Raw genomic sequence first — 27,328 nt, 5'->3', positions numbered from 1 at the left:
CCATCGTTGTAGGTTTTTAAGGACAGGTTGGACACACAACTGGCTGGGATGTTCTAAGTCCATGGTTCTCAACCAGGGGTACATGTACCCCTAAGGTACACGGAGGTCTTCCTGGAGGTACATCAACTCAGCTAGCTATCTGCCTAGTTTTACAACAGGCTACATAAAAAGCACTAGCGAAGTCAATACAAACTTAAATTTCATACAATGACTTCTGTATACTGCTTTATACACACTATACACCAAAATGGAAGTACAATATTTATATTCCCATTGATTTTATAATTATATGGTTAAAAATGAGAAAGTCAGCAATCGTTCAGTACTAGTATGCTATGACACTTTTGTCTTTTGATGTCTGATTTTGTAAGCAAGTCAGTTTTAAGTGAGCTGAAACTGGGGGTACGCAAGACAAATCAGATTCCTGAAAGGGGTACATTGGCTGGAAAGGCTGAGAGCCACTGTTCTAAGTTTACTTGGTCCTGCCTCAGTACAGCAGGCTGGACTTGGGGATGTCCCAAGTTCCCTTCCAGCCCTACATTTCAATGATTTTGCAGTTACTTGGATGCAGCTAGCCACTTTCCGTGAGCAATCTCCTCTCTGCAGACACAAGTGCAGGGTTGTGTGCATGCAAACACCAGTCCAGTGGCTCCTTCAAAAATCAAGCCCTGGTTTAAATAATAAAGTGCTTCTGCTCGTAAAGCAGACTGGGAGCTAGGTCAGGGCCTGACACTGGGGGCCTGAATTGCCAGTGTCACAGATGCTGTTGCCTTTCAAGATGGCCAGCAAAGTTTGTCGAGCAGTTAGAAGACTTGCTTAGGCCTGGGGAGTCCTGGGCTCAAATCCCTGCTCTGCTACAGATTTCCCGTGAGACCCTGGGCAAGTCACAATCAATTATTTGAAATCAATGGGCATTAGGTGCCTAAATATCTCTGAGGCTCTGGGAATGGGATCTTCGTTGCCCAGCCGTACAATTGGAATAACAGACACACACTCGTGGACACACACTGTCACTGTGGATGTTGCACCAGTTTATTGGTAAAATTAACATGAAGCCTCACAAACGCTGGAACATGCTTTTCCTTTTAAAGAATTTCCACTGGACCTTAATGGTTAGCATCCAGTCGTTGACATATAAACTCTTACAAGCTGATGTGCACACATGCGCCTCAGGGAGAAGATGACAGCATCCTGGTGACGGGGATGGTTTCTGCGCAATGCACGGGGAGCCTACAATTCATTTGCCAGCCTTCTGGGCCTTCTGCGCCGACTTGGTGACCTTGCCAGCACCACCGCTCTTCTTCTCCACGTTCTTGATGACGCCGACAGCCACGGTCTGCCGCATGTCGCGCACGGCAAAGCGTCCTGCAGGGGGGAGGGAAATGGAGAGGAAGGAGATGGTGTGAGAACAACAGGAGCATGTTGCTGTCTCTAAACACTTGTAGGGTCCCATTTCAGACTAGACCTAGAGACCCCTTCTGACCAGTCCATGCCCAGAGCAGGCAACGGACTTTACCAGGCAGACGGTGGTCAGACTAGAACAGAGGAGGAAGGATAGCTCAGTGGTTAAGGCACTAGCCCAGGACAGGGGAGACCTGCATTCAATTCCCTGCTCTAACACAGATTTTGTGTACGATCAAGTCACTAAACATCTCCAGGCCTCTGTTTCTCTCTGTAAAATGGGGACAATAGTCCTGCTTACCTCACAGGGAGTATGTCTGTTAACATGTCTGAGGTGCTCAGACACCACATAATGGGGGCCTGATAAGTACCTAAGACAAATAGACCTGCAGTAAGGAGGGACAGTGGGCTGCCCTAGAGGGACAAGGCATCTTGTTCCTCCAACCAGCAGGAACTGGGTGTGTTGCACTCTGCCCCCCAGGGAGGCTATGAAGAGATCCTCATATGTAAGGATGGCAGTTCCAGGCTAATGCCTCATTCAGAGCCCTGCACCTCCAAAGGAGCCCTGGGCTGCATAGAGATGCCCCCTGTGCTCTGAGATTTGTTTGCCAGCTCCTCCCTCTCACTCTGAGAGACAACCTCACCTAGTAGCTCCTTCACTATCCCCCAGGCTTGGCCAATTCAGACCCCTTCAAAACTTAAGGCATCTCCTGAGCAAATATAGTGAAAGGAAGGGCAAGTCAAGGACAGCATGACCTCGGTGCAGGTGCCTATCGCAGACCTCATGCAGTTCCTCCTTTGCTCCATGTAACCCTATTTCCTTAGGGTTTGGTGTGGCTGATTGAGAACTGGCCAAACAAACGTCAATGAATTGAGAAAAACAGTTGATATTCCTGTCCATTCTGCAATCAATTCCAGATACTAAGCACCACGCATGTGGGCCACGTGAGTCCTGCAATGCGATCCCACGGCTGCTCTCCTCTCAGATTTGGCTGAGACTACAGATCCCAACATGCAATTCTCCCTCTACACTCTAGTGCGGCTGTGTGAGGTGTGCACAGATTGCACCTTGCTATTACCTGTATGAGCAGGTGCACTAAACTCTGTTCTAGGCAAAGAAGCAAGGCCTGCAAGTTGCTACAGAGCTGCCAATCAGGCACTCAATTGGGAAAGGGACATAATAACAATGAGTTTACATTATTTAGCCCAGCAACAATTCCCGAATAACCTTCATTCCTTGCTTAGAAGTACCAATAATAGGGTAAGTGTTCAATAAAGTGGTATTTATCAAGCTAGCCTTCGCACTGCTGCTCAGTGAACTGAAGATTTTGTAATCACCCCGTTATTAAAAGGTTACTAGAGAGTTGTGCTGTACAAGTTCAAGCATTGCCACATAAATACACCTTGGTGCACGACAGCATCCAAAGGGATCTGCTTTAACACATTCCCCCTTTGCAGGAGCTGGGGCTCCTTGCCCCAAAAAGATCCATCCCACTTTGTGCAGTAGCCTGTTCGCAGATGACATGCTTGGTTAGCTGCCAGGATTTGATTTAGACTAGAGAACCCAAAAAATTCACAGTCCGCATCATAAATGCTATGTCATCGGACTCCGAGAGACTCTTAGTAGCTCAAGGACCTTTCCAGTTAGGGACCTCCTCACCCTGATGTGACACGTGGTTTCCGGGAAGTAACAACTGACCACGGCCTGGGAAATAACCAGCCTTAAGCCCCCCTTTTGTGGGCATGTGTAGTAGGAACGGGAGGTAAACAATGAACCTGTTGTCTCACCAAGGGGTGGGTACTGGGAGAAGCTCTCCACACACATCGGCTTCCCAGGGATCATCTCCACAATGGCAGCATCTCCGGATTTCAAGGATTTGGGGTTGTCCTCCAGCTTCTTGCCGGAGCGTCGGTCGATCTTCTCCTTCAGCTCGGCGAACTTGCAAGCGATATGCGCAGTGTGGCAGTCGATGACAGGGGAGTAGCCAGCGCTGATCTGGCCGGGATGGTTCAGAATGATCACCTGGAACACAGAACAAGGAGCTCGCCAGGGTACGTGGAGGCAAAAACCGTGAAGGAAACCCCACGCAGCTCAAGTACCCGATATGTTGTGGGGGAGGGGAGTGAAAAAGATACTGCCATCTAGTGGCTGGCACTCAGTGAAAAGAAGACACTGACTTTCATTACCAGCTCTCAGAGTTCACCCTTAGCTTAGCAGTGTTGCTGTGCACTGTTCAACAGCTGCTGTGTTCTACCCCAGAGGTGGCTACATTTCAGAAGCGGGGAAAGCGATTCTTATATGTGCAGGTACACAGCTTGAACACCAGGTAGTTAAGAGCTCTGGGATATTTCTGGGAGAAAGGCACTACATAATTATAAAGCCTTCACCTCGAGCTGGCTGTGATATTCTCTGCTAGCCTGGGGCAGCCCTTCTTGAGATGATCTTATCCATCCCAGCAAGCTGATGTGCCAATAGGCAAGCCACAGGTTTGTTCCGTACCTGTGACCAGAAAGTCCCCAGCTTGTCCATGCATGCGCTGATGGACGTGACTCTTACAGACCCCCGTTACCTGGTCACCGTTCCGTGCTGCTGACCTGAGACGTGAACTGAGCTGCCTCCTGGGGCGGGTCCGACTTGCTGTCCCCGCAGACGTTCCCACGGCGGATGTCTTTGACGGAGACGTTCTTTACGTTGAAGCCAACGTTGTCTCCTGGCAGGGCCTCGCTCAGAGCCTCGTGGTGCATCTCCACCGACTTCACCTCAGTGGTGATGTTCACTGGGGCAAAAGTCACCACCATGCCAGGCCGGAGGATCCCCGTCTCCACGCGGCCCACTGGGACGGTGCCGATACCTGCCGGGGAGGAGAGAGGCGGCGACATGAAGACAGCAGAGCACAAAGCAGTCAGCTTATCATATTCCCAGAGACTGTGGGCCAGACCATCAGCTGTGGAAAGCACGGAGGTCAGTGAAGCTATGTCAGTTTACACCAGAGGAAGATGTGGGACTATTTGCTTATTTACGGCCTAATCTAGAACCAAGGCGGGCAAGATCAGCTACCAGGGCCCCTAGCAATGCCTTGCTCTGTGCCTGATAAATGATACCCATTCAATGCTTTGAGAAACCCTCTATAGCTCAAAGAAATGGCCTCAGAGCCAGGACTAGCTGTGTAGCCCCATGTCATCTGAAAGCTGTTCCATTCCACCCGTGTAAAGCCTCTTGATTTAAATTCATAGGGACAGGAAAGCAATCTCCTGGCCTGAATATTGCTAAGCGTTTTCACACTGGCCCTGAAAACGCACCTGATACTTGCTCAGAATTAGCGCCTAGCTCCAGGGAATGACAGAATGAGAGAGGGTATTAACCCAAGGGAGGTCTTTTACCAACTTGCTCCCTCTCAAGAGTTTGGAAAACTCCATGAGTTACGTAAGAAACACCAAGAGAAATGACCTTGCAAAGAGGCCAGGAAGCCTGTCTGGATCCATCCTCTCCCTGGAGTCTGCTCTTGTACTCCCTGTGGTATCATTTTCTGCCAAATACTAGTCTTACTCCATGGGAAAACCCTCTGTATCTGTTGCTCATGTGCCCTTGACTGGGACCCACTAACTAATGACCATGTGATCTGCTGTGGCAGGCTAATGATTAAAAGACCAGGCCGCAGCAATGCGCTTCAGGGGAGCAAAATTCAATCCATGCCTGACATCCACACTGAGCAAGTCCTAGCAAGGGTGAGGGGAGGGGCTGTAAATTGATTGTGTGAGATTCAGCAGACATTGCCTTGTGCCCTAAGCAGGAGGGACTCCTGCAAAATATTTATATCCACTGAGACATCAGTTCACCAGGGCAAAGGAGACAGTCTGGCTTAAACATCCCACACACAGTTTGCTGGACAGGCTAGCTAACGAGGTGTTACTGATTGACACAGGCAACTGGAAGGCTCCCGACTCTGCGGGGGGGGACCAGGTGCCAACAGGGCAGAGAAGGATCTCTCAAGGGCACAGGCTATTGGCTTGCTGATCTGACTTTCTTCAGTGAATTTTAGTGCTTGTGTGGCAGACAGTGCTGGTGACACCAGGGCATAGCACGAGCAGCCACTGAGCAAACTTCCTTCCCCACCGAGAGCTAAGCCTCAGCACCTACCTCAGAGCCTCCTTGCTGTCCTGATCCTGGCCTCTAGCACAGTTTTGCCAGGAATCATAAACATGCATTTCCTTTTGGGCCTTAGACCAAATTTCAGCAGACCTCTGTTTCCAGGCACAATCTTTCACCCACAATATTCATGCTCAGAAAATTAATTCTGGGTGCAGGTTGTGCCCCCAAAAGCAACATTCTGCAAATGCCTCCCTAAATCTCCAGCCGTGTAAAACTAGCCTGTGATGGGTCTCTTTGCAACGGTCCTAACTCAGTGTTACCTTTTGCTTCCTCTGCTCCAACCCTTATAGGTCTGATCTTGGGTGGAGTTTGCAAAGTCCAACTAACAGCCCAATTAGATCTGGAAAATGCAGACAACTATGGGGAAAAAAGTCTCTGCTCCAACCACCAGAGAGCGCTGTGCTGAGGGAGGGAAGACAGCAATAGCTTTGCTCACCGCCGATCTTGTAGACGTCCTGAAGGGGCAAACGCAGAGGTTTGTCTGTAGGGCGGGTGGGAGGCAGGATGGTATCCAGAGCTTCCAGCAGCGACACTCCACTAGCATTTCCTTCCTTACGTTCTACCTTCCAGCCTTTGAACCACGGCATCTAGAGAACAAAAAGGGGCAGAAGCATGCCAGTCCTCTGCAGTAGAACCTTTCAAACCCAAAGTCCCCTAGAAATGTTCCAGCAGGAGAGGAGCATGCTAGAAGCCCCGTATCCACATTGATAATGGGGCAGCCATTCAGCCACTGAATCTGAACCCTGTTTTCACACAGAGAGGCTCATTTCTCTCCAGGAGAGCAGAAAGCTCTTTATATGAGCTGGGGTTGCAGTCACCTGCTGACCTGTTCACCCAGTCTTAATCTGGTTTGACTCATTTAGCAAGGAGCAATCCTTCTGCTATATCATCCCGTGCGTTAATCTAGATCTGCCTGTCTTAATTCACCATCTGCTCCAGCAAGGCCTCCCAGCCCCCATTCTCTCCTCTCATTAGGAGCAGCATACACCATATGTTAGCACAAGTAATCCAGTGACACAGCCTACTGGGAGGGAGGGACAGTGCATATGCTGGTCTTTTAATTCCCTTTGCATGCTGGGATATGCATGGATACACTGTTCCCTCCACCCACAAATCTGTCCCCATTCACCTTTGCTCTGATGACTCACTAAACCTCAGCTATGGGCAGATCCAAGCCTGCAGCCTGCTGGACGCTCTAGGGAGGGGATGTCCCCTATTTTGTGACAAACGCAACGAGTTCATCTACGGGCAGAGTTACAGTGGCTTAAACTAGGGGTGCATCTTAAAATCGACATCATTAAACCAAAGCAAATGTCTGCACGGATCCTCTGAAAATTGATATCAACCTGATGTCTGCTGATCAGGAACAGGGTTAAGATAAGTCACTCTTAAACTGAATAAAATGAATTCACACAGGGGTCTGCTCGGTCTCACTGAACTGGTTTAAAACAAAGTTAAACTTGTGCAACTCCAGTGTGTAGAGAAGGCCAGAGAGGGGCATGCATGGGAGGAGAGAGGGAGAAAATGGTGAGATGGGCCATTGAGAGGAAAGTTTCTCAAGTTAGAGGGAGAAAGAAAGACAGATGGAAGGGAGTGCTAAAGAGAGGAGGAAAAGCAAGACAGGCGACCTCAGGACAGGGTGGGCTGACGCTGAGCTGAATGTTTAAGATTCCTTCAAGTCTTGCCAGTCTCTAAAGTACGAGTCCACTCAAAGCAGCAGGTGTCTGACTGTTTAACTGCCTGATTTAATTGGCAGCTTGCTCCGGGCACTGCAGCTAAGCTCCCCCCAGACTTGAATGCCATTATCGTCCCAAATCCTAGCAACCCGTGGTGGGCACCATGCCAGGAAACTCCAGCTCATGTTTGCAATGCAAATCAAGACTGTGGCTGGCTTCTGGCAGCAAGCGGCACATTCCCTGACCTCCCTTCGCGTTTGGCTCCGCGGCCACTGACACAGAGACAGCGTGGCCACCTGCCGACTGTGCAGGACAGAAATCCCAACAATGCGGGACAGAATTCCCAACCATCAGCTCTAGAAAACAAAACTCTTCCAGGTGAGCTGCAGCAGCAACCCTCAGCTCAGCCAGCAGAGGGAGCTGAACCTTTGCGCAAGCCTGACACAGTCCATCCAATAGACAGCGGTGACACAGGTGACCATCAGGTTCCTTTAACCCTGACCCTAGGAGTAACCGGGAAAACCCAGCGAGGGGAGCCCAGGTCTCCCGGTGCATTCTGAGTGCTGGACTTCCTACCCTCCAGAGGTGACAGCACAGCCCTGCATCTCCCACTGGCCACCTAAGGAAAAGCGTCTGCAGAGTGGACTTTTTAGCGTAGCAAGCAGAGGGCTGTTATTTTATTATTTGCATTATAGGAGCAAACAAAATCAGCCCCACTGTGCCAGGCGTTGTACAAACATGGGGAGAGGCAGCCCGTGCCCCAAACAGCTTACCATCTGAAGGGACAACAGGTAAGAGGAGAAACAGAGGCATGGAGAGGGGATGTGATTTGCCCAAGGTCACCCAGCCGCTCAGCGGCAGAGCCAGGAATAGACCCAGGCCTGCTGACTCTGAGCCCAGTGCCCTCAGAAAAGAGCCCATGCCCTCAGCTGGGAGTCACAAAGGAGAGAGACAGGAGAAGTGGGGACAAGGAGTCACAGAGCTGCATTGCCAGGACCTCATCCAACCCACTCTGGAGAGGTGTCTAGTGACAGGCTCCTGATTCAGAGCCAATGGCCACTCTAGGTGGGTGTTGACCCATATGAATGTCAAAGCCATGCCAGCTGGCAGTTTGCTTCCCCTGTCACTTGGGAGGTCTCTGGGAGCTTCCACTCTCACTTCCCTGATGGCTTTGGGCGAGTCGAACAGCCCTCCGCTGCTCCCCATTGCAGAGCTCAGTGCACGACATGCCGGGGGAGGAAGGATGTGAACTGGAGCCATTCCTGGCCTGCTTTAGCTCACACTGGGGACTGGTCTGTCTCCTGGAGGCTCTGGAATCTGGGAGGTGCAAAGGTAGCAAACAGGCACCTTCCTTCCCTCCACACCCCCACCCACGCTGCTCCAAGTCAGCCCAGCCACATCCCAGGAGCTCTCAGTAAAATAAAACTAGCGGTAGGATGCTCTAGTGGATGGGAGCCAAGAGTGGCACCCGGAGCTCCCAAATTCAATTCCCCTCTGCCGCTGACTTGGGCATGCCACACGGGGCCTGATTCCCAGATGTCCTGAGCACTCCTAGTCCCCACTGACTTCACCTGTGCTCAGGACTACTGAAAACTTGGTGAACGTCTCTGGACTTCTCTACACTACGAAAATTAGTACCAATAGGTTATAGCAATGGCCCTCAGAGATGCAGCCCCACCAAGGGTAGCAACAGCATAGGCCCTAGTGTAGACAGTGCTCCATTTCATATGCTTATCGCTGTACACTGGTCCAGTTGTACTCTTGATATATTACAGGCACTCCATGTTCTAGTGTGATGCACCTTCTGTGTCAGAGGTTCCCTATCCATAAGAGGGCGTCCCCTCCTCCCAACAGTCTTAGGTCTGTAAAGTGCTTTGAGGATGTAGCTTTTCAGGGCAGGGACTGTCTTGTTGTTCTCGGTTTTCATAGTGCCAAGTAAAATGGGGCTCTGATCCCTGACTGGAGTCCCTAGGGCTACTGGAATACAAATATTAAAGCACTGTAGCTAAGCACTAAGTCTATATTTCACACTATCTTCGCCTGCTATGCCAGTTTCCCCTCATGTTACTTTTAATTTACACTGGGGTAAGTGAGAGAAGAACCAGGCTCCCTGTGGTGTTGCCAGCTCTGATAGCTGGCGTTTTTCGCAAAGCCCCAGTGCTTGGAGTCAGGTGATTCCATGAGAATCTCAGCAGGGTTTGTTTTTGTTAAGTAAGTTTCCAGCAACTACACACCACCCCACAGAAACACTAACCCAGGAACCAATCCCTGTAACAAACCCCGTTGCCTACTCTGTGCCCACATCTACTCTAGCAACACCACCAGAGGACCCAGCCACATGAACCACACCATCAGGGGCTCATTCCACCTGCACATCTACCAATGCGATAGATGGCATTGTGTGCCAGCAATGCCCCTCTGCCCTGTACATTGGCCAAACTGGACAGTCCCTACGTAAAACAATACATGGACGCAAGTTAGACACCAGGAATGGTAACATACAAAAGCCAGTAGGAGAACACTTCAATCTCCCTGGACACTCAATAACAGATTTAAAAGTAGCCATCCTTCAACAACAACAACTACAAAAACAAACTTCAAGAAGAAACTGCAGAGCTAAAATTCATTTGCAAATTTACCACCATTAATTTGGGCTTGAATAGGGACTGGCTGGCTCACAACAAAAGCAATTTTCCCTCTCTTGGTATTGACACCTTCTCATCAGTTATTGGGAGTGGACCACATCCACCCGGATTGAATTGGCCCTGCCAGCACTGGTTCTCCACTTGTGAGGTAACTCCCTTCTCTTCCTGTGTCAGTATATTTATGCCTGCATCTGTAATTTTCACTCCAGGCATCTGAAGTGGGGTTTTTGACCCACAAAAGCTTATGCCCAAATAAATCGGTTAGTCTTTAAGGTGCCACCGGACTCCTCGTTGTTTTTGTAGATACAGACTAAGATGGCTCTCCCCCCCGCCCCCCTGATTCTTTCCAGCCCTGATTGTTCCACAGAAAAGCCTGAAAAAGTGACTCCTCAAGGCTCAAAACCAAGAAGCATATAAAAAAGGGATTATTTCCAAGCCAATCGCACAATTGGGGTGGGGGGCTGCCAGGTGAGTTTTGTACCCTGCGGGTTGGCGGTGCTGCCTTGGGGTCCTGCTAGGGTTGCTGGAGGCAGGTGGGTTTTCCTCAGCGCCTCTGCCCTTTCAGCACCTCAGGGCCAATAAATGAGTGAACCTTCCTCCGCATCAAAGCATGGGACTTTGCGCCACCCAGGCCACAGAAACCTTTGGCGGAGACTGTGTGAGGCAACATCACCATCTGGTGGACAGTCTCCTTCATTGCCATCACTGACATGCTCTCTGGAGATGCTACATTTGCATTCCTCCCTGACAGTGACAACACCCCGTAGATCATGGGGCACCAGAAAGCACAGAACTGTCTACAGGGACATTTCTGCCTGGGTCCCTCATTGCTAGCCCCTCTGGAGTTTCCTGCCCAGAACATTTCTGGTATTTAGGAGGCAGTTCAGTATCAGAATCCATTAGCTACTCGTACTCTAGGGGCTAGGACTGGGAGCCATCAGCAAGCAAAATGTCCCTTTATCCAAACAGAGACGGATTTAGGAAACTCTCCTATTTTCCCCAATCTTCACCCCGTCCACGTCCCATCACAGACACACTTGTCTCTATGCACTATAGACGTGGGCTTGATTCTCTGCTGCCAGACACAGTCACATACAGCTGGGGGTATCCAATGCTGCCCCTCTGATCCAGAACCATTTCACACCCTCTTCCCACAGGTCTCAATGGCAACACAAGTGTGAGGCAGCAGAGAAACTGGCTCTCCAGGTGATGTTTCCCACCCGGTGCCTTCAGGCAGGGAAACACTCACAATGCAGGCCTGGCTCTGAAGTCAGCTAACCTGGATCTCCTTATGAATAGTCTCAGCTGTGGGGCTCTCTCTTGGGAGAGATGTATTCAGGCAAGGCAGAGGCATGGGATGGGAGGAGCTATACCATGGGAGAGACCCTGGAAAGAATTTGGGTGACTCATCCTGGAATGCTCACACTCTATCAAGTCCTCCACTGCCTTCTCAAGGATGCAGCATGAGGACTCCCACCATCTCCGCTTGGAGGGCCTCTTGCTGTTCCACCAGGCCCCTCTGCTTGCTTCCAGGTACCTAACCCCCACTGAGGTACCAGCAAGGAGCATTGACTGCTCTCCATGAGGACAAAGCATAGCTCCATCTCACATCCCCCGTGCATTCAAGCCATATATATTGTGACGGACTCAGACCAGAAGGATATAAGGGTAGTGGAAGGCAGGTATATCAGCCTCAGAATGAGCAGGTCCCTGTTCCCTGGATAGCCAAACAAAGGCTACTCCAGGCCAATCAAGGCACCTGATGCCAATTTAACCAATTAAGGTCGTTAGGCTAATGCGGGCACCTGACCTCAATTAACTGGCAAAGGGTTAGTTAAGGCCCTTAGGCTAATGGACACAGCTGGAACCAATTAAGGTCCTACTCATACTGCTTAAAAGCTCTCCTTTCCAGCTCTTCTCTAGAGAGAAGCGTTGCTGAAGTCTGAGGTAAGGGTGAAGCTTGGGAAAAGGGGACCATGGGGAAGCGGCCCAGGGAATTGAAGCAGCATCATTGGTGAAGGGAAAAACCGCTGCTACCATTAGGGTCCCTGGGCTGGAACCTGGATTAGAGGGTGGGCCCAGGTTCTCTGCTTCCCCCATGCTCTACAGAGATCCCTTTGAGAGGGGAAGCAGACTTTGGCTCAGGCAGGCAGGAGGCCAAGCTGAGCCTACCAAGCTCTAAGGAGCAACAGAGACACTGGGTATTCCACCTTCTGTACTGGCCTGTGATGAAAGTAGCTCAATAAGTGGTGACCCTTGCTGCTATACTGGGAAAGGGAGGCCGTATTGAGGGTCTTGGTGAGCTTCTGAGGCCACTGAATCTGCCTGGAAGCGCAGGACCCACTAATACAGGTTTGGCACTTTGTCACTATCTACACACACACACACACCCACCCATTTTTACTTGGCCTTATTTGAGGGCCAAGGTTGGCAGGTGAGAATGGAATCCACTCCTGGTGGGCAATGTCCAGGCAGGGATGTGTTAAAAACTAGAGCGTAGAAGCTAGAGCCTATACAGGTACAAAGCTGCTAACTGGAGACTGTGCCCAGGCTGGAGTTTAATTTGCTGAAAAGAGATGACTGAGCAGCTGAAATCAAGACCAGCCAAGCTGCATTTCTCTGTGCTGCACCCTTTGTGGCCTGGGTCTATAGGGCCAGAAGGGGCTGGTAGACCTGACCTCCTGGCTGCAGAGGCTTGGCCTTTGTGGCTCTGGTAGACAGAGGGTACAATAACCACACTAAGGAAGAGGCAGAGGACTGCTACTGTTGATTAAAATGGCTCAGCCTCTCCAGCAAACGGCATTGCTCCCAAGCCCCCTCTGCTCTGGCAAGTGACTGTGCATGGAAGAGCGTCTCCTTCTGTGTGGCTGAAAAGGTTAAAACTGCAGTGGTTGGCAGCCAGCCCTGCACCTGCCGCCTCCTCCTCCAGCCGGTGCAAGAGAGAACGGGCATCAGTTTCCAGATTGAGTTTCATGCCTTTGTCGGAACTACTGACTGGGACGGAGAGAGCAATAGCCCGGCAGCCTTGAGTTGAGGACTCTGCGTGATCACGGGCCCTTCCCAGGAGTCACTCACTCCCACCCAGAAATTCAGGGAAGAAGCCCTAGATCCTTTAGCAGCTCATTCGGCAGAACTGCTCCGAAGGTATTTCTAAAGGAGAGGACCCTGGGGTGGACAGGGGAGTGGGGAGACACTGCCTGACCTGGCGCCTCTTTCATTACAGCCCTGAAGGCAGTGTTTAATTTGTATCAGGGAACCAATCTTTAAAGAGACCTGTTGCTTGTCAGCTCGGCCCACAAGTGGTGAGCCTGATACTGGATTGCCAGCCACAGGGCCTCTGCTCTGTGGAGACACCTTCCCTGAAATAGGCTTCCAAGCAACAGAAAGCTGCAAGGGGAAGGGAAAAGCCAAGTTTGCCTGCCCACTGAAATCCATGGACATTTCTCTAATAACTTCAGGGAGCTGTAGATCGGTCCCCATGGTGTATAATCAACATAGGCCTAGGAATTGATGGTTCAGTGGAATGCATTATATTTAACCCTTAAACTGCAGGCAATCCACTGGCCTGTTCCAGAAGCGTCGGTCTGACAGCATGAGCTGTTAAACAAGGTCTTAATGGAAGCGGGGTGCCAAGACAATGGAGAGCGTAGCACAGAATCTTCTGCCGGCCAGTGTCTGTTACTTTCGATATACGCACTGCTTCCAAAGCAGCAACTGGGGACTAGTCCAAAATGACTGTTTCACAAAGATCTCCTGCAGCAAATGTAGCCAGGCTGTATCCTTTCTTATTTGGGTGAGGCCAATACATGGCATGGAGGAGAACGAAGCTGCCACGGGTTCTAGCGGCTTCTGGGAATTCTAATCCCACAGGGGCTGCTGAGCATGTGACTACCTTGTGCTTTAATGGAACCCAGCCAGAAAATGGGGGTGAAAATAAAGACTTTACTGTAAGGGGGGGGGAAAAACGCAGATGCTGCTTCTCACTAGAACCCTCCTAGGAGAAGTGGCGGTAGGGGGTGCTAGTCTCATCTTTTGGGTAAGATGTAAGACTGATGTCCTGGTCATTTGCCTGATCCTGCAAATTGCTGTGGTCACGGGCTGCAATCCGACAAAGCCAGCAAGCAAGACTGAAGTCAATGGCATTATTCATACACTTAAAATTCAGCATGGGCTTAAGTGCTTTTTGGACCAGAGCGCTCAGCACCTTGCAACAGCTCGTTACTCAGCCTGATTGAGCCAGTGCTAAGGGTCTTGTGGTGTGTTCATGAGCGTAGGAGTGTTAAAATTCTACCCACCCAAGCTTCCGCTGCAATTTCGATTGTCTGGGGCATTCTAATGTGCTGTTCAAACAGCTGCCGGCCGCCCACCCCAGAGACAGCTGCCTCTGTCTGGCATGGGAAAGCTATTTCTGCACATAAGCTTTGCACAACCAAGGAGTAGCGTCTAGAAAATGCTATTAGGATGAATGGGGCCAGCTCACTCACAAGTTTAAAAAAAAAAATTTCCCTGCACGCCACAGCCTCACTCTGCACCTCCACTGCCCAACCTATTAATAGGAGGGTTGCTCAATATCATCTTCCCAACCCAGCAACTGGTGACATTTGGAAGCCTAACTTGAGTGTAGTCAAGAACCCTGGTACTTTCCTCATAGTGACCAAGACAGACCTTACCCTAGCTTCACGGAGCATAGGAAGAGAACCTCTAAAGTCTAGGGGACAAAATATTTTCTTCTAAGTTAAGCCTGGTCTTTTGACCAGTTTGTCCTATGGGGGTTCAATGATGTTTGAATAAAGTTTCATCGTTGTTAGGTATAATTACAGCACAGCCCTCCTTTAACCAAGGGATAATGTATCTGAGTACCTCGGTCTTTATTTTCATAGCAACCCTGTTTGGAAAGAGTGCTATTATCCACCCTGTTATAGGTGGGGAACAGACCCACAGAGAAGCTAAATGGCATGGCCAAGGTAACCTGGGGAGTCTGTGCCAGACCAGGGAATTGAACCTGGATCTTACAGGGGCCAGGCCACCAGCCTAACCACTGGACCCTTCTTCCCCTTGGGTTCTGGTTAGTTTTTTCCAACCAAAAAATACTTCACTATATGAATGTCACTATAGTAGGAGCCAGGCTGTCTGGCAAAGGAGTACTGACAACTGCAGGAGGTCCCGGCAAAGCCCTATTGTCACACCTGTTGGAGAACAGCTGTTGCAAGATTAAGAGCTTAGCTCTTTCTCTTTATCATGGGAAATGGCAAGGTCTCTTCTCCTCCCATCTCAGCTGAGCAGAGGGGGAGGTGAAGTTAATTTTCATATTTTGATTTTGCCAAGCCAAAAAAAACCACACAACTGTGGCCCTCAAGACATGCCCTGGGGCATGTCTGAGGAAACCAAGAAGCGGCCCTGCCATGTGGCAGCAGACAGAACTGTCTCACTGCTAGGTCATATGCCTTATAGGGGAAGGAGCTGCTTCGGGTACGATAAACCGTCCCTGAAATAGCTCATTCCATTCTAGGTACCACATCATCAGAAAGGTATGGATAAAGCAGGTCGGAGGAGATCAGTGGGATGGAGGACTGATTTAGGAAGGAAGAGTGAACGAGCTAAATCTGCACAGCTTGGGGAAGTGAGGGCTAAGGTGGGAATAGGAGAACAATGTAGCAATATGTCCAGGGTGTACCTGCTGAGGAAGGAGAGGGATTCTCTAGTACATGGCATATCACTAGGAGGAATGGGAACAAAATTTAGACACAAAGGGACTTTTAGAATTAATGTCAGGAAATTCTTCCTCAGTTGGTCTCTGAATGGTTTCAGACGGGGAGTGGTGAAGCGCTACTTTTTGGGTCATTTAAAAGCAGAGTGGGCATAACCCTTGGTAATGTCCTGTGGGGAACAATCCTGGATGATCTGATGGACCATCACTTCCATGGCTAACTTCTTGGAGAGTCTTGGGTTGCCTGAATAAAGAGACTTACCCAGAGACACATACACACACACACACTGAATCAATGTCTCACACACCCACACAAAATCAATGTGTGGCTGCTGTATTGACAGACACTTCTGGGAGAATTTCCCAATGCCGGATAGGCAGAAACTAGATTGAATAAAGGGAGCCATTCCAAGGGCATGACCTAGTTTGTGTTATTTCACTGAACAAACAGTGCACGAAAACAGGTTATGCTCCCCCCGGGTTTGACAACCACTTTGGATGGATCTGGTTACTAGGAACCAAAGGCCTTCAAATTAAATCCCTAAGGAGAAGTTACTCAAACCAATTCCTGCAGCTGTTTACCCTTATCTGCCATGGTATCAGTCCAACACAGGATGATAATCAGGGCCCTGAACACTAGGCCCATTTACATTTGGTCAGCTTGATTAAAGCTGTGGGACAAAGATCTATTTTTGCAACACAGGTAGTTCTGCAGCATGGGGGTGCGTGCAATCTGCATGCATTTTGCACAGCACAAAGGTCAACCTCAGCCTGGATTTGAGCAGCTTTGAGGTGGCAAATCTAGCACCGCACCCACGCACACTTACATTGGGAGATGGCTCCAGCATGTTGTCCCCATGCCACCCAGAGATGGGCACAAAGGGGACCGTGGCAGGGTTGTAGCCGATCTTCTTGATGTAGGCGCTGACCTCCTTGACGATCTCATCGTAACGTTTCTCGCTATATGGCGGCTCTGTGGAATCCATCTTGTTGATGCCCACAATGAGCTGCTTGACGCCCAGTGTGTAGGCCAGGAGGGCATGCTCACGGGTCTGCCCATTCTTGGAGATGCCAGCTTCAAATTCACCTACGCCAGCGGCAACAATCAGCACGGCACAGTCAGCCTGGGAGCAAGAAAGACAAAGCAGATTAGGTGTTGATGCCAGCCCAAAGGAGATCTGTCCTCTGCTGCTTTGTCCTTGGTTCCTCTTGAGCGAGAAGGTTCAGAACCTCTCCAGGTCAGGGAGGGAACCTGCATGAGTGCTCCCTCTATTCTTATGTGATAAGTAACAGCTTCCTCATCTTGAAAGCAAGCCTCCTCTTTCCCATCCTGCTGACCCAGCTCTGCCCTGTTAGGAAATTCGCTATTGTACTAGGATGGTCTTGTGGTGAAGGCCGTAGCCTGGTACTTGAGACTTAAGGTATGGTCCTGCTTTTGCCACAGGTGATCTTCAGCAAGTCATTTATTCTTTTGTGCCTCAGTTCCCTATGTGTAAAATGGGGCTAATAATACTTTCCTACCTCACAAGGGTGTTGTGAGGGCAAATTCATTAATGCATGTGCAGTGCTCACCTGCTAGTGACTGGGGGCCACCTAGGAACCTAAACCACTTCTCAGACCCTATTGACCCTTTCAATCTCTCGTTGCTTGTGGGTGGCTGCCCAATGCACACTGGAATAGAGTGAGCCTGCTCCTATCCAACACTTCTCTCCGCAGTGCTTGTTGAGGATTAAATACTGCTCCTAATTACATCAGTGTGAGTATTGGCCCTGATTTTAACAGGCCCAAAAGGAGTACTCCCAAGTCTCTCGAGACAGGCAATGTCTGAGCAGGTGCTATTGAAACTTCACCCCACACAACTCTTGGGTGCCAATTGTCTATGCCAGACTGCCAGTTGAGCTTGGTCTTGTGATTTGTCCTGGTTCCCAGCTCACGACCATCCAACCTGAGTTGGATCTGAAGCCAATGGACCTCAATGGACTTTGGATCAAACCCCATGTGCACAAGCCCAGCATACTATTATCTATCCCCTCTCCCAGGCAGGAGTTCTCTCATGACCACATTCCCTCCTCAGCTACATATAGGGACTACAACTGAAGCTGCCTGCAAGAGAAGGCAGTACATGACCCCAGCTGCGCATCAGGATATGAATTTCACAGGACATAGGTTATCTAACTCCCCACTGTCATTTACGGCTCATCCAACTCCCACTGAAATCTAGGGAACTATCCCGGTCATCTAAAATGGGACCCAGATGTGTTCTGTAGGCCAAGCAGCAGAATGGGAGAAGCTAGAGCACATTTAAAGTGTTAGGGATCAAGGCAGAATTAGTCTTAACTGCACTGGGTCACTATGGGAGACCGAGAAGCCGCCGATAAGTCCCATTTAGTCCAACAGAGGCCATGCATTTCATGTCATGTGACAAAGTGTTGCCAGCCAACATTTCCCACTCGCAGGTGGACCGCAACGACGGCTATATTTTGTCACAGCGATCTAGTAAAGTAGCTCCAGGGCCTGAACTGGAGAGCTGCCAACCACAGCAGGAGTTTGCAGCTGCTCTGAAGCAGGCCTGTGGGGGGGACTGCAAGGTGGGGTGTGCCATGGCTGGGATTCCCATGGCACCACAGTCCAGTTTAGCTCAGGGGGTGCTGCTCGCTTTGCATGGTAGAATTCATCCTTCTCAGGCCAGTCTAAAGACTGGTGAATGGTCCCATCCCCAATACCACCTGAACCCTCGCTCTCCGTGGCTATTCCTAAACAGCCTGAGCTGTCTGCACTTCTACATCTCAGACAGTGTATCAGCAGCATCCCGAAAATGAACTGCCGCTGGCTCGTGTTCAATAGGGGCCCCTGTATCTCTGTCCAATGCCTCCTGTCTACATCACCAATGAGCATTCATCATGACAGGCCAACAGGAGTCCAGGGTTTCTGCGTTCTGGTGTTTTTGCAGGGGTGTTGCTTGCTCAGACCGACAGTTCTGGGGCTAGTGCAATGCACCAATGAATGGGGAGACCCAGGTTCAAAGTTACCACCTTGTTTTCATGCCTCTGTTCTGGCAGCAGCCGATGGTGATAAGGGGAAAGCTACCACCAGCCTCCTGGAAGGCAAGTGAGGAGGGCCATTCTGCACTGACCTAGAGACCTCCACCCCCCCAATGGCTATCTTAAGAGTAGCTGCTAGAAGTCTCAAAGGAGGCCTCTAGCCTTGTCAGCTATATGGTCAGGTCCCGCCTGGTGGCTGTGGCAACATGAGGTGCAGGTCAAGGAAAAGCCCTCCCTCACTGGGAGCCCCAAATTTCATGACGCCTTTCCCCCCCACAACAAAAACTATACACAAACCCATCTGCTTCTAACTGAGGGAAGCTGGGATTAAGAATTTTCCTCCTTGCACTTTGAACAGCCACGGGAACTGAGGACACATCATGATGCCACTCCTGCTTCCAGGCTGCTCCCGCTACTTTGCTAGACCCCAGCCCATTCTCACCTCAAAGGGGAGAGTGTACAGGGCCCATGCTATGTTCTCAAATGCCATTGGCCATTTGATTATAGAGGGGTGACTCAAGCAGGGGATTGGGAGCCAGGACTCCTGGGTTCTGCCCTTCGCTCTGTTGCTGACCCTGTTCTGGGATACTACGCAAGCTACTTGGTCACTGTTACCAGCATATCTGCCTCTGAAACAAGGCTAATGATATTATGCGTCGCTTGGCAGCATAGTGAGGGTTAATTAATAAAACTTTGCATTTCGTTAGCACCTTCATCCGAGGATTTTAAAGCACTTTACTGACCTGAATTAGGACCATGGGATTCCCTCTCCTCTTGCCCCTTCCCACCCTCTGGCTGCAGAGGGTTCTGTAACAGCTGTCAGCCATGGAGGGACAGTTAGCTTAAACTGGGAGGAAATCAAAGGGGGGGCGGAGGGGCTTTGAGATTAGTGGGTGGGCCTTGCCAGACAGAGCAGCCCCATGCACATTGGTTATCAGTGGGTGTTTCTACAGCACACTGTACTGCCACCATGGGAAGGAAGTTACTGGGCTCAATATGGGGGTAACGGCATGAAATTTAATGGCCTGTGATATACAGGTCCAATCTATTGGTCCTTCTGGCCTTAAACTCTAGGAAACATTAAGTTACAGCTGAGGCTGCACTGCCATTACTGCCCCTGCAACGTTCCAAATACGGGAGGAGGGTTGTGGGTGTGGTGTTTCCGGATTGTAAAAACCGGTGCAGCGTGATGTACAGATGAAAGAGCTTCAAGTTTGTTTCAATCTGCATCTGCTGGATTCTGAAACGAAGTCTGGTAGAAAAAACCCTCGCCCCCCCCCCAAGTTAGGGTTTCAAAAATATGCATGGGCACCACCCATCCCCCCCTGCACCCCAGGGTGTCACCCAGCTGCCCTGTCCCCTTCCCGGGTGCCACCCACTAGCAGGGCACACTTTTACTTTCAAGTCCTTCTGCTCCTCCTCTCCTTGCTCTCACCTGTGAGGTCCCTGTGATCATGTTCTTGATGAAGTCTCTGTGGCCCGGGGCATCAATGATGGTGATGTAGTACTTGGTGGTCTCAAACTTCCACAGGGAGATGTCAATAGTGATACCACGCTCGCGCTCAGCCTTCAGCTTGTCCAGCACCCAGGCATATTTAAAGGAGCCTTTCCCCATCTAGCAGGTGATTTTTTTAAAAAAAAAAAGATGAGAGCACCTGATGAGAAGAAACCTGAGCCCAGAAACAGGGTCAGCTGATGATGTGGTATCCCAGTAACCTGCCTTCACAAGCTCAGATACCCAACTAGGGAGTTGCTGGTTGCAAACATTAACGATAAAACCCTACTGAATTCAATGGCAGCAGGCCCAGGTCCTTAATCTGTACTGAAGGAAATATGCTCTTCTTTTGGGCAAACAGGACATGATAGTAAATACTAGAAAAATCCCTGACCCCATGTTGCTGGCTATTAGGTGAAACTGGGCCCTATTGCTGGCTAACTGAAAATGCTGTTTCTCAGTCCAGAAGCCCAGGCATCGGTGTAGCCAGCCAATAGTTGAAATGACGACCACCACCACAGTATAATGCTGGATAGATTAAATCAATAAAATGCTGGGATATTGTTGGCTGCTGCCTAAAAGAGCAATGTGATGTTGTTAAGCGGTGGATGAATTCCCGGGCAAAAACTATGCTAGGATATTGCTGACTAATATGAAGTCATGGCCAGCAGTATCCAATGCATAAAATGCTGCATGGGGCTAATCAAAGTAAATACCATCATGGTGTGACAGGCCTTGCTCATAGGTAAAATCTTTTTTTTTTTTAAGCTAATGAGTAAAATCGTGTTTTCTTGTATTGCGTGTCAATTTAGGATTATCCCCACATATTAGTTCACTACCTGTGTCTTCCCCCTTATGTCTCAATCTACACATTCATATAGCTGGGGAAGCCACTAAGTTAGGTTTTGCCATGTATTGGGTCCATCTTCCTCGCTCTGGCCTTTTCTGATGACAAATCTTGATCAGAACTCACACCAGTAGGGGGAGCTGCTCTTTCCCCTCCTGGATTGGAGTTGTGTGTATCCCTCCCCAAGTGTGAGCCTTCTACCAATGAAAATGAAGCCTCAGAGAGGGGTGGGATGGGGGAAACTATCTTGCAATAGGCTCTCTGAGATGTGCTGTACTTACTTGGCTGTTGCCTGGCAATGCTTGCAGAAATAAAGGTGTTAATGCTCATACACATTCCAGTCTTTAAAAACACCTGAAATATTCTAAATTGGGAAAAAAATAGACCTTATCTAGAGAATTAGGTCATTTGCCATGGCATGCTTCTCCACTTCCTATGCGGTTCTCAAGAACATAGCAAATGCCATAGCAGATTCATCTAGTCCAATACCCTGTTTACAGTAATAATCAGTACAAGATGCTTCAAAGAAAGGTGCAACAAACTTCATAAGGGGCAATTATGGATGATCTATCCCCAGTGGACGTTTCTTCCTAACCACAGGCTGTTAGTAGCTGCTTGTGTCCTGAGATATGAGCGTTAATATTGCTGCATAAAAGTTTCTCCTCTCTAATTTAACTGTGGATATTCTGCTACTGTGTTCTGTTCGGTCCATTGCCATCAGAGTCAATGGAAAGACTCCTATTAGACAGCTGCCATGTTCCATCCCAGAGGTGGTGATGTGATTTCCCCTGTGCATGGTTTGTGGAGTACAAATTATTAATGGAGTGCAGACTTCTTACACAGATTTATATCGGGAATGACTTTGCATCTGGCTACTGAGGGTGATGGGCATAGTCCTAAAATGGTTGAAAAACCTTCTCCTTGCTACATGGAAATAAACAGCCACGCCGAGCAAACATAGCCTACATCTTCTGATTAGATAGGAATGAGTTTCCATGCATTTCTAAAGGTGCATCCTCACATGTCCTTAGGTATAGGTTGGTGGCACTGGCAAAAGCTATACAAAGAAAGAAAGATCCCAAGCAGTCCCTGTGTCCTTACAGCTAATCTAAAAGAAATACAGATTATAATCAGGATCTGAGCAAGTGCTAACAGATTAACGCTTTTCAAGCTTACATACTTATTTGTCTAGCACATTATTACAAATGGAAAAGGACAGGGCTTAGTCTTACTGCAAATAATTACGTTTTGAAATAGTGTGGCTATATCAGAGGAACTGCTTTAGCTAGTGGAATTGATTAACAATACATAGTTCTGATATAGCACTTTTCATACAAAGTGCTTTGCAAGAGATGGTATCAACAGCCCCATTTTATAGATGAACAAACAGAGGCAGAATGTGAGGAAGGTCACAGGTGGAGCTAAGAGACGGGACTCCAGGTCTCTAGGCTCACAGCCCACTGCTCTGCTTGCTTAACCATGCTGCCTGACAAACTGTATCTTCCCAGAAAAGCAGACTGGGATTTGAATCTAGTCTGAACATATTTGGGATGGTTCTTACCCTCATCTCTGTAGGCCATACCTTCAACATACAACTGTGCCTTCTTGATACCTCACAACGTTCCTCCTCACTCAGAAAAACAGATCTTTGAGAATTATCAAAGAGAGCGTTATTTGCTTATCCCTCCCCCCACCCCCCAGAAGGGGTGGGGGGGCCCTGGTCCTTCCACATAAGTGCTGAATTACACTAAAATTTGCAATGTCATGCATAGCTTGAGGACAAATGTGAGCCTTTATTTAACAAACAGATTCCCCCCCTCCCCCAGGTCCCTTTCACTGGGTATATTCAATTACCCAGAACTGGTGTGGGAAAAAACCTGTATTATCTAGCTTTGCACAATAACTCCACTGTTAAATACCAGAAACCGCCTGATATTTCTCGATTAAGCTAAGCATCAAGGACAGTTATGTTCTGAGATCAAAAATAATGAATAAAGAAACCTTCCAAGCTACTACAACCTCTGTGCTCTAGTGAAATAATTCTCTCCTTTTATCTTTTCTCCTTTAAAAAATACAACAGGACCGGGAAAGGGAGGGGGTGGGTGGAGCAGTGGTGGTTGTCGTTTTGTTTTTTTTGTTCATGCAGGCCTCCATTTCCTCCTAATGCAACTTAGTGAAAGAAAAACCCCTCCACAGCCCTGCATCAGAAAATGGAGTCTGGAAGCTCAGTCAATAGGCTATTAATAGCAGCTTCTAGCCCCTGCATATTCTGGCAAGTCAGTGAAAGTGTCCGTTCAATTAAAGTGGCTGCAGTCACATCTAGAACAACCTAATTATACTGAGTCTCACTCATCGGTACAGGACAAAAATATCTACGAAAACAGCACAGTCCATTTTGAAACAGAGTTTAGACACAGGACGCAGCTCTTGCTGATAGAGCTGCAAAGGGAACGGACGACAAGGTACAGGGAAAAGGTGGTTTATCCTGGGTGTTATTCCGTAAATGCAAAGGGGTAAGAGGCAATCAGCAAAATGTCTATTCAAGACTGGCAGCTCTAAGAATGCTGCCATTTTTGTATACTACACATATTGAATTTTAGAAAGAAAAATCGAAGTAAATATGCATTAAAGACACAGATTTATGATGGCCACAGCCCTTTTGAAACAATGCATCAGGGCTCCTAATGGTTCATTTCACTAGAATTTACCATTGCCACGTTCTGAGCTCTTTTAATTTAAAAATGTCATTCTGCAATGGTATTTCTTCCCTTTTCCTCCTACGTATTTGCCCTTGTTATATGCTTTGGTTTGTATGTACTATACTGAAAGCCAGATAAATGCATTTGTTATTATTCTGCTATTATTTTTGTCTTTATAAAAGAGAAATCATACAATTAAATGAAGTGCACATATTTCAGACCAGGTTTTCTACTTTGACAGCTACTGTCAAAACTACACACAAGAGCCCAAACCCAAGAACGTAAATCAGTTTTACCAGACTGGATCAGACCATCTGCCCAGTATCTAGTATCCAACAATGGCCAATACCAGCTGATTCAGAGTACAATGCAAGAAATCCTAGAGCAGGCAACAATGGAATAATCTCTTCCTAAGGAAGAATTCCTTCTAGCTCCCAGTATTTAGATGTTGGCTTATGTCCTAAAGCACAAGCATTTATCTTGCTTCCAGAATCTTTATTCTTTACCGTTATAATTTGTTATCCTTGTAAATCTCCCATATGGCTTTCAAATCATGCTCGACTCTTACCCGCATTGATATAATGTGGCAATGAATTCCACAGCCAACTAGAAGACCCAGAGTACAGGGTGCAAATGCCAAAATGTCCTCTTTTACCAAGACCAGAAGAGTTGGAATGGCCCTGAGGTGAAGGGATATTGAGAGAATAGGAACAAAGGAGGGCAGAGGAATAGAGGGAAGGTTGAGGAGGGGCACAGGAAGAATGGAGGAAATGTAGGGAACAATCCTGCACTGGCAGAGGATGGATTTGATGATCTACAGAGCTTGCCCCTCACTCACTTGCTGAGGAGGGGACAAAGGGGAAGGCACGGGAAGGGTCCGAGGTCTCACCTCAGCAGCTTCCTTCTCAAATTTCTCAATGGTCCTTTTGTCAATGCCCCCGCATTTGTAGATGAGGTGCCCAGTGGTGGTGGATTTCCCAGAGTCCACATGTCCAATGACGACAATGTTGATATGTGTCTTCTCCTTCCCCATCCTCTCGGGTTATATTGGAAAGGGCCGACGCTAGCAAAGGAGCAGAAGCAAAGCTGCGTTTTTTTTTGTGGAGGCTGGGAGAGACAAACAAGAACATCAAAAGAGTCTGACAGCAACACGACCCACGGCAAACAGACCTTCCCAGTAGTTTCACCCAGGCTGAGTCTGACGACCACGACAATACTGTTTAGCTATTTAGACATATTACCTTTTGCCTCCTGAATTAAGGCACTCTCTCTCCCCGGATCCCAGCAAGCGAGATGTAGGCCAGACATAGCCAGGTTTGTCTGTCCGCCTCCCTTTTTTGTAGCAGTGATGGGGCCCGCCTGCCTCTGGAGTTGCTGTGGCTGATGCTAACCCCGTTCATCTTCTATTTCTGTATTCTGTATAAACCCTTCCAAGCCCCGTGCAAGTCGCCATCTTTTCAGCCTTTGCAAGGAAGCCAAAGATAGGGGAGGAGACCGCTCGTTCAAAGTGACACGTCATAAGGGCCCCAAACATATCATCCTAGTTAGACCCTTGAAACCCTGCCAAACCAACAGCTCTCCCCTCCGTCTCACTTACAGGGGGTTGTTACTGATTTATTCTTGGTGCTTCTTTGTCAAAGATTCCAGTGATTTTTAGGCACTGCCTCCATTTCATGCACTGCTCTGCTCTCAGAGGAGCTCTCGGGCATCCATTCTTGCCTAGACTTGTCTCCATAGAGGTCCTATAAGATACTCAATTCCTTTCTGTTTGCACCATGGACTGAAATCTCCCAAGAGCTCATGGTTAGAATGACAATATGGTGCCCACAAAAGGGAACAGACAAAAATAACTCATGCTCAGCCCTCTCCCCCTAAAGCTGAACTGGAAGCAACCTGGGCGCTTGCAGGAACCTCAGCAATGGCGTCAGAGCACGCAGTAGTGTGTTTTCTTCCACGCATCAAGAGAAAATTGAAGAAGAGGTATAAAAAGAAGGTATAAAAGCAATACATCCAGCTATCTGCCTCAGCATCTCAAAGGACCCTGTAGCACGCTGCACCTGCTACAGTAACTGTGCAGAACAGGAGCCTAGGTTGTTGCCTAATAAAATCTAATTTCTTGTATCCACCCTTAAAGTTAAAAGAGCTCAGGGAAAGTTTGCTGGTGTAATACAGATTCCATCATGCACTCGGTTATAGCCCCTGAGAGCAGCCTTCCAGGATGGGAGCAAACCCCTCCACTTTTTTCACCCTTCATGGACCTGGCTCAGATCATTAAATCAGTTATGCTAATGCACATTATAAGCCAACACAAATGAATGCAGCGTTTTCAAGTCTGTGCATCCCACATCCTCTAGCTGCAACCCATTCAAGATAAGCAACCTCCAATCGTTTCAGAAACCTCTCCACCATCTTTTTTTTCCAGGGTTAAAGATGCTAAGTGCCTTTATTTTCAAGTGGGGAGGAGGGTCAGGCATCTTGGGCTGGAACATCTAGTTCTGGGCAAGCTCTGCGAACGGTCAAACCCCTCTACATACAGCACCTGCTGGAGTCTGGTGACACAGCCTCCCTTTCTCTGCCCCTCCCTCTGGGTTATTTTTAAACCCTGCTGGCCCCAGACTGGGCTAGTTCAAAGCAGTTAGGGACTAATATTCCCTTTCCTAGCACCCCAAATGCTGATTTCTACCCAAAATTTTCCAACCCGGCCACCTTTTCCGACCGATCTGCGAAGCCCCAAATGTATGCATGTCTTCCCTACGTTTCCTTGGGGGTGTCACCACAAGGTCAAACCCAGCCGCTGCTGCCCCGGCCTGATTTCCTTCTCTCTCCCCACTCCCCCCCCCCCAGACCACCCCCAGCCTGGGAGCCGTTCCCACGCGCTGCAAAGACCCTGGCGTGGCGAGCGAAGAGGAGACGCACTCGCCAGCCGCCGCAATGACACTGTCCCGACCGAGCAGCTTAAGAGCGGCGTATGCCTCGACCAGACAGGACAGGCTCCTGCTCTCGGCTCCGGGCCGGCTGTCGCCCCGCTTTTTTGAGCCCCTTTTATTCTCCATCGCCGGCGACCACGGCTCGCCCTTCATCGCTGCACGGGCATCACTCGCTGCAGCGCCGCCGCCGCCTCCTCCTCCTCCTCCCACCCGCGGCTGCAGCCCCCCACTTTGCAGGCGGCCCCGGCCGCGAACTCGCGCCCCGACGCTGTAGCCCCCGGTTCGAGCCGGCCCCGGGGCGCCCGGTTCCCGCAGCAAGCGGCGGCGGCTGGGCGCTCTTACCGGTGGCGGCGCCGGGCTCAGACAGCAGAGGCTGCCAGCTTCGGCTCCGGCGGCTTTATCTCCCTGGGAGGGGGTCCCCCTATTGCCGGTGCCGGCGCAATGCAGTGACCCCCTGCGCTACAGCAATGCGGTACCGAGCGGGGCGGGGCCGGCGGAGGGGGAGGGCGCCTGGGAACAGCGGGGAGGGGAGGGGAAGAGAAAAATAGAGGAGAGGCGAGGGCAGGGTGGGGAGGAGGAACTAGAGGGGGGGGAGATAGGGGATGGAGGGGGTGGGGAGGGGGAGATAGGGGAAGGGAATGAGGAGATGGGGGAGTGGGGAGATAGGGGGAGGACAGGGAGATAGAGGGAAGGGAACGAGGAGGGGCAGATGGAGGGGAAATGGGGGGGAGAAGGGGGAG

General features: G+C 49.4%; 1 protein-coding gene across 4 annotated transcripts; it reads right to left on the bottom strand.

Annotated features, from left to right (window-relative positions):
- Nucleotides 1–1,005: 1,005 nt before the first annotated feature.
- EEF1A2 (eukaryotic translation elongation factor 1 alpha 2) lies at nucleotides 1,006–27,063 on the bottom strand. 4 transcript variants are annotated; one of them, XM_073309030.2, is made up of 9 exons: nucleotides 26,931–27,063; nucleotides 24,903–25,123; nucleotides 24,551–24,768; nucleotides 20,056–20,235; nucleotides 16,407–16,703; nucleotides 5,988–6,138; nucleotides 3,997–4,253; nucleotides 3,190–3,424; nucleotides 1,006–1,365 (listed from the first exon to the last, which is right to left on the bottom strand). In XM_073309030.2, the coding sequence occupies exons 3-9, from the start codon at nucleotides 24,692–24,694 to the stop codon at nucleotides 1,238–1,240; spliced, it is 1,392 nt and encodes a 463-aa protein (XP_073165131.1). In that variant the 5' UTR covers nucleotides 24,695–24,768; nucleotides 24,903–25,123; nucleotides 26,931–27,063; the 3' UTR covers nucleotides 1,006–1,237. The 4 variants fall into 4 exon arrangements, with proteins under 4 accessions (XP_073165131.1, XP_073165133.1, XP_073165129.1 ...); XM_073309032.2 differs by having other exon boundaries at nucleotides 24,551–24,724; XM_073309028.2 differs by lacking the exon at nucleotides 24,903–25,123.
- Between the last annotated feature and the right edge of the window lie 265 nt (nucleotides 27,064–27,328).

This window comes from Lepidochelys kempii, chromosome 13 (assembly GCF_965140285.1).
Source record: "Lepidochelys kempii isolate rLepKem1 chromosome 13, rLepKem1.hap1, whole genome shotgun sequence".
NCBI classification, from domain to species: domain Eukaryota; kingdom Metazoa; phylum Chordata; order Testudines; family Cheloniidae; genus Lepidochelys; species Lepidochelys kempii.
This window is presented reverse-complemented; position numbering and strand designations above follow the sequence as displayed.

Bases quoted from the DNA above. Each gene is read 5' to 3' on its own strand.
- EEF1A2 (XM_073309030.2), bottom strand. From the start codon at position 24,694: ATGGGGAAGGAGAAGACACATATCAACATTGTCGTCATTGGACATGTG. The intron at 20,236-24,550 runs GTGAGACCTCGG...ATCACCTGCTAG, and splicing joins TTGAGAAGGAAGCTGCTGAG to ATGGGGAAAGGCTCCTTTAA. The intron at 16,704-20,055 runs GTGAGAGCAAGG...TCTTGCTCCCAG, and splicing joins TGATCACAGGGACCTCACAG to GCTGACTGTGCCGTGCTGAT.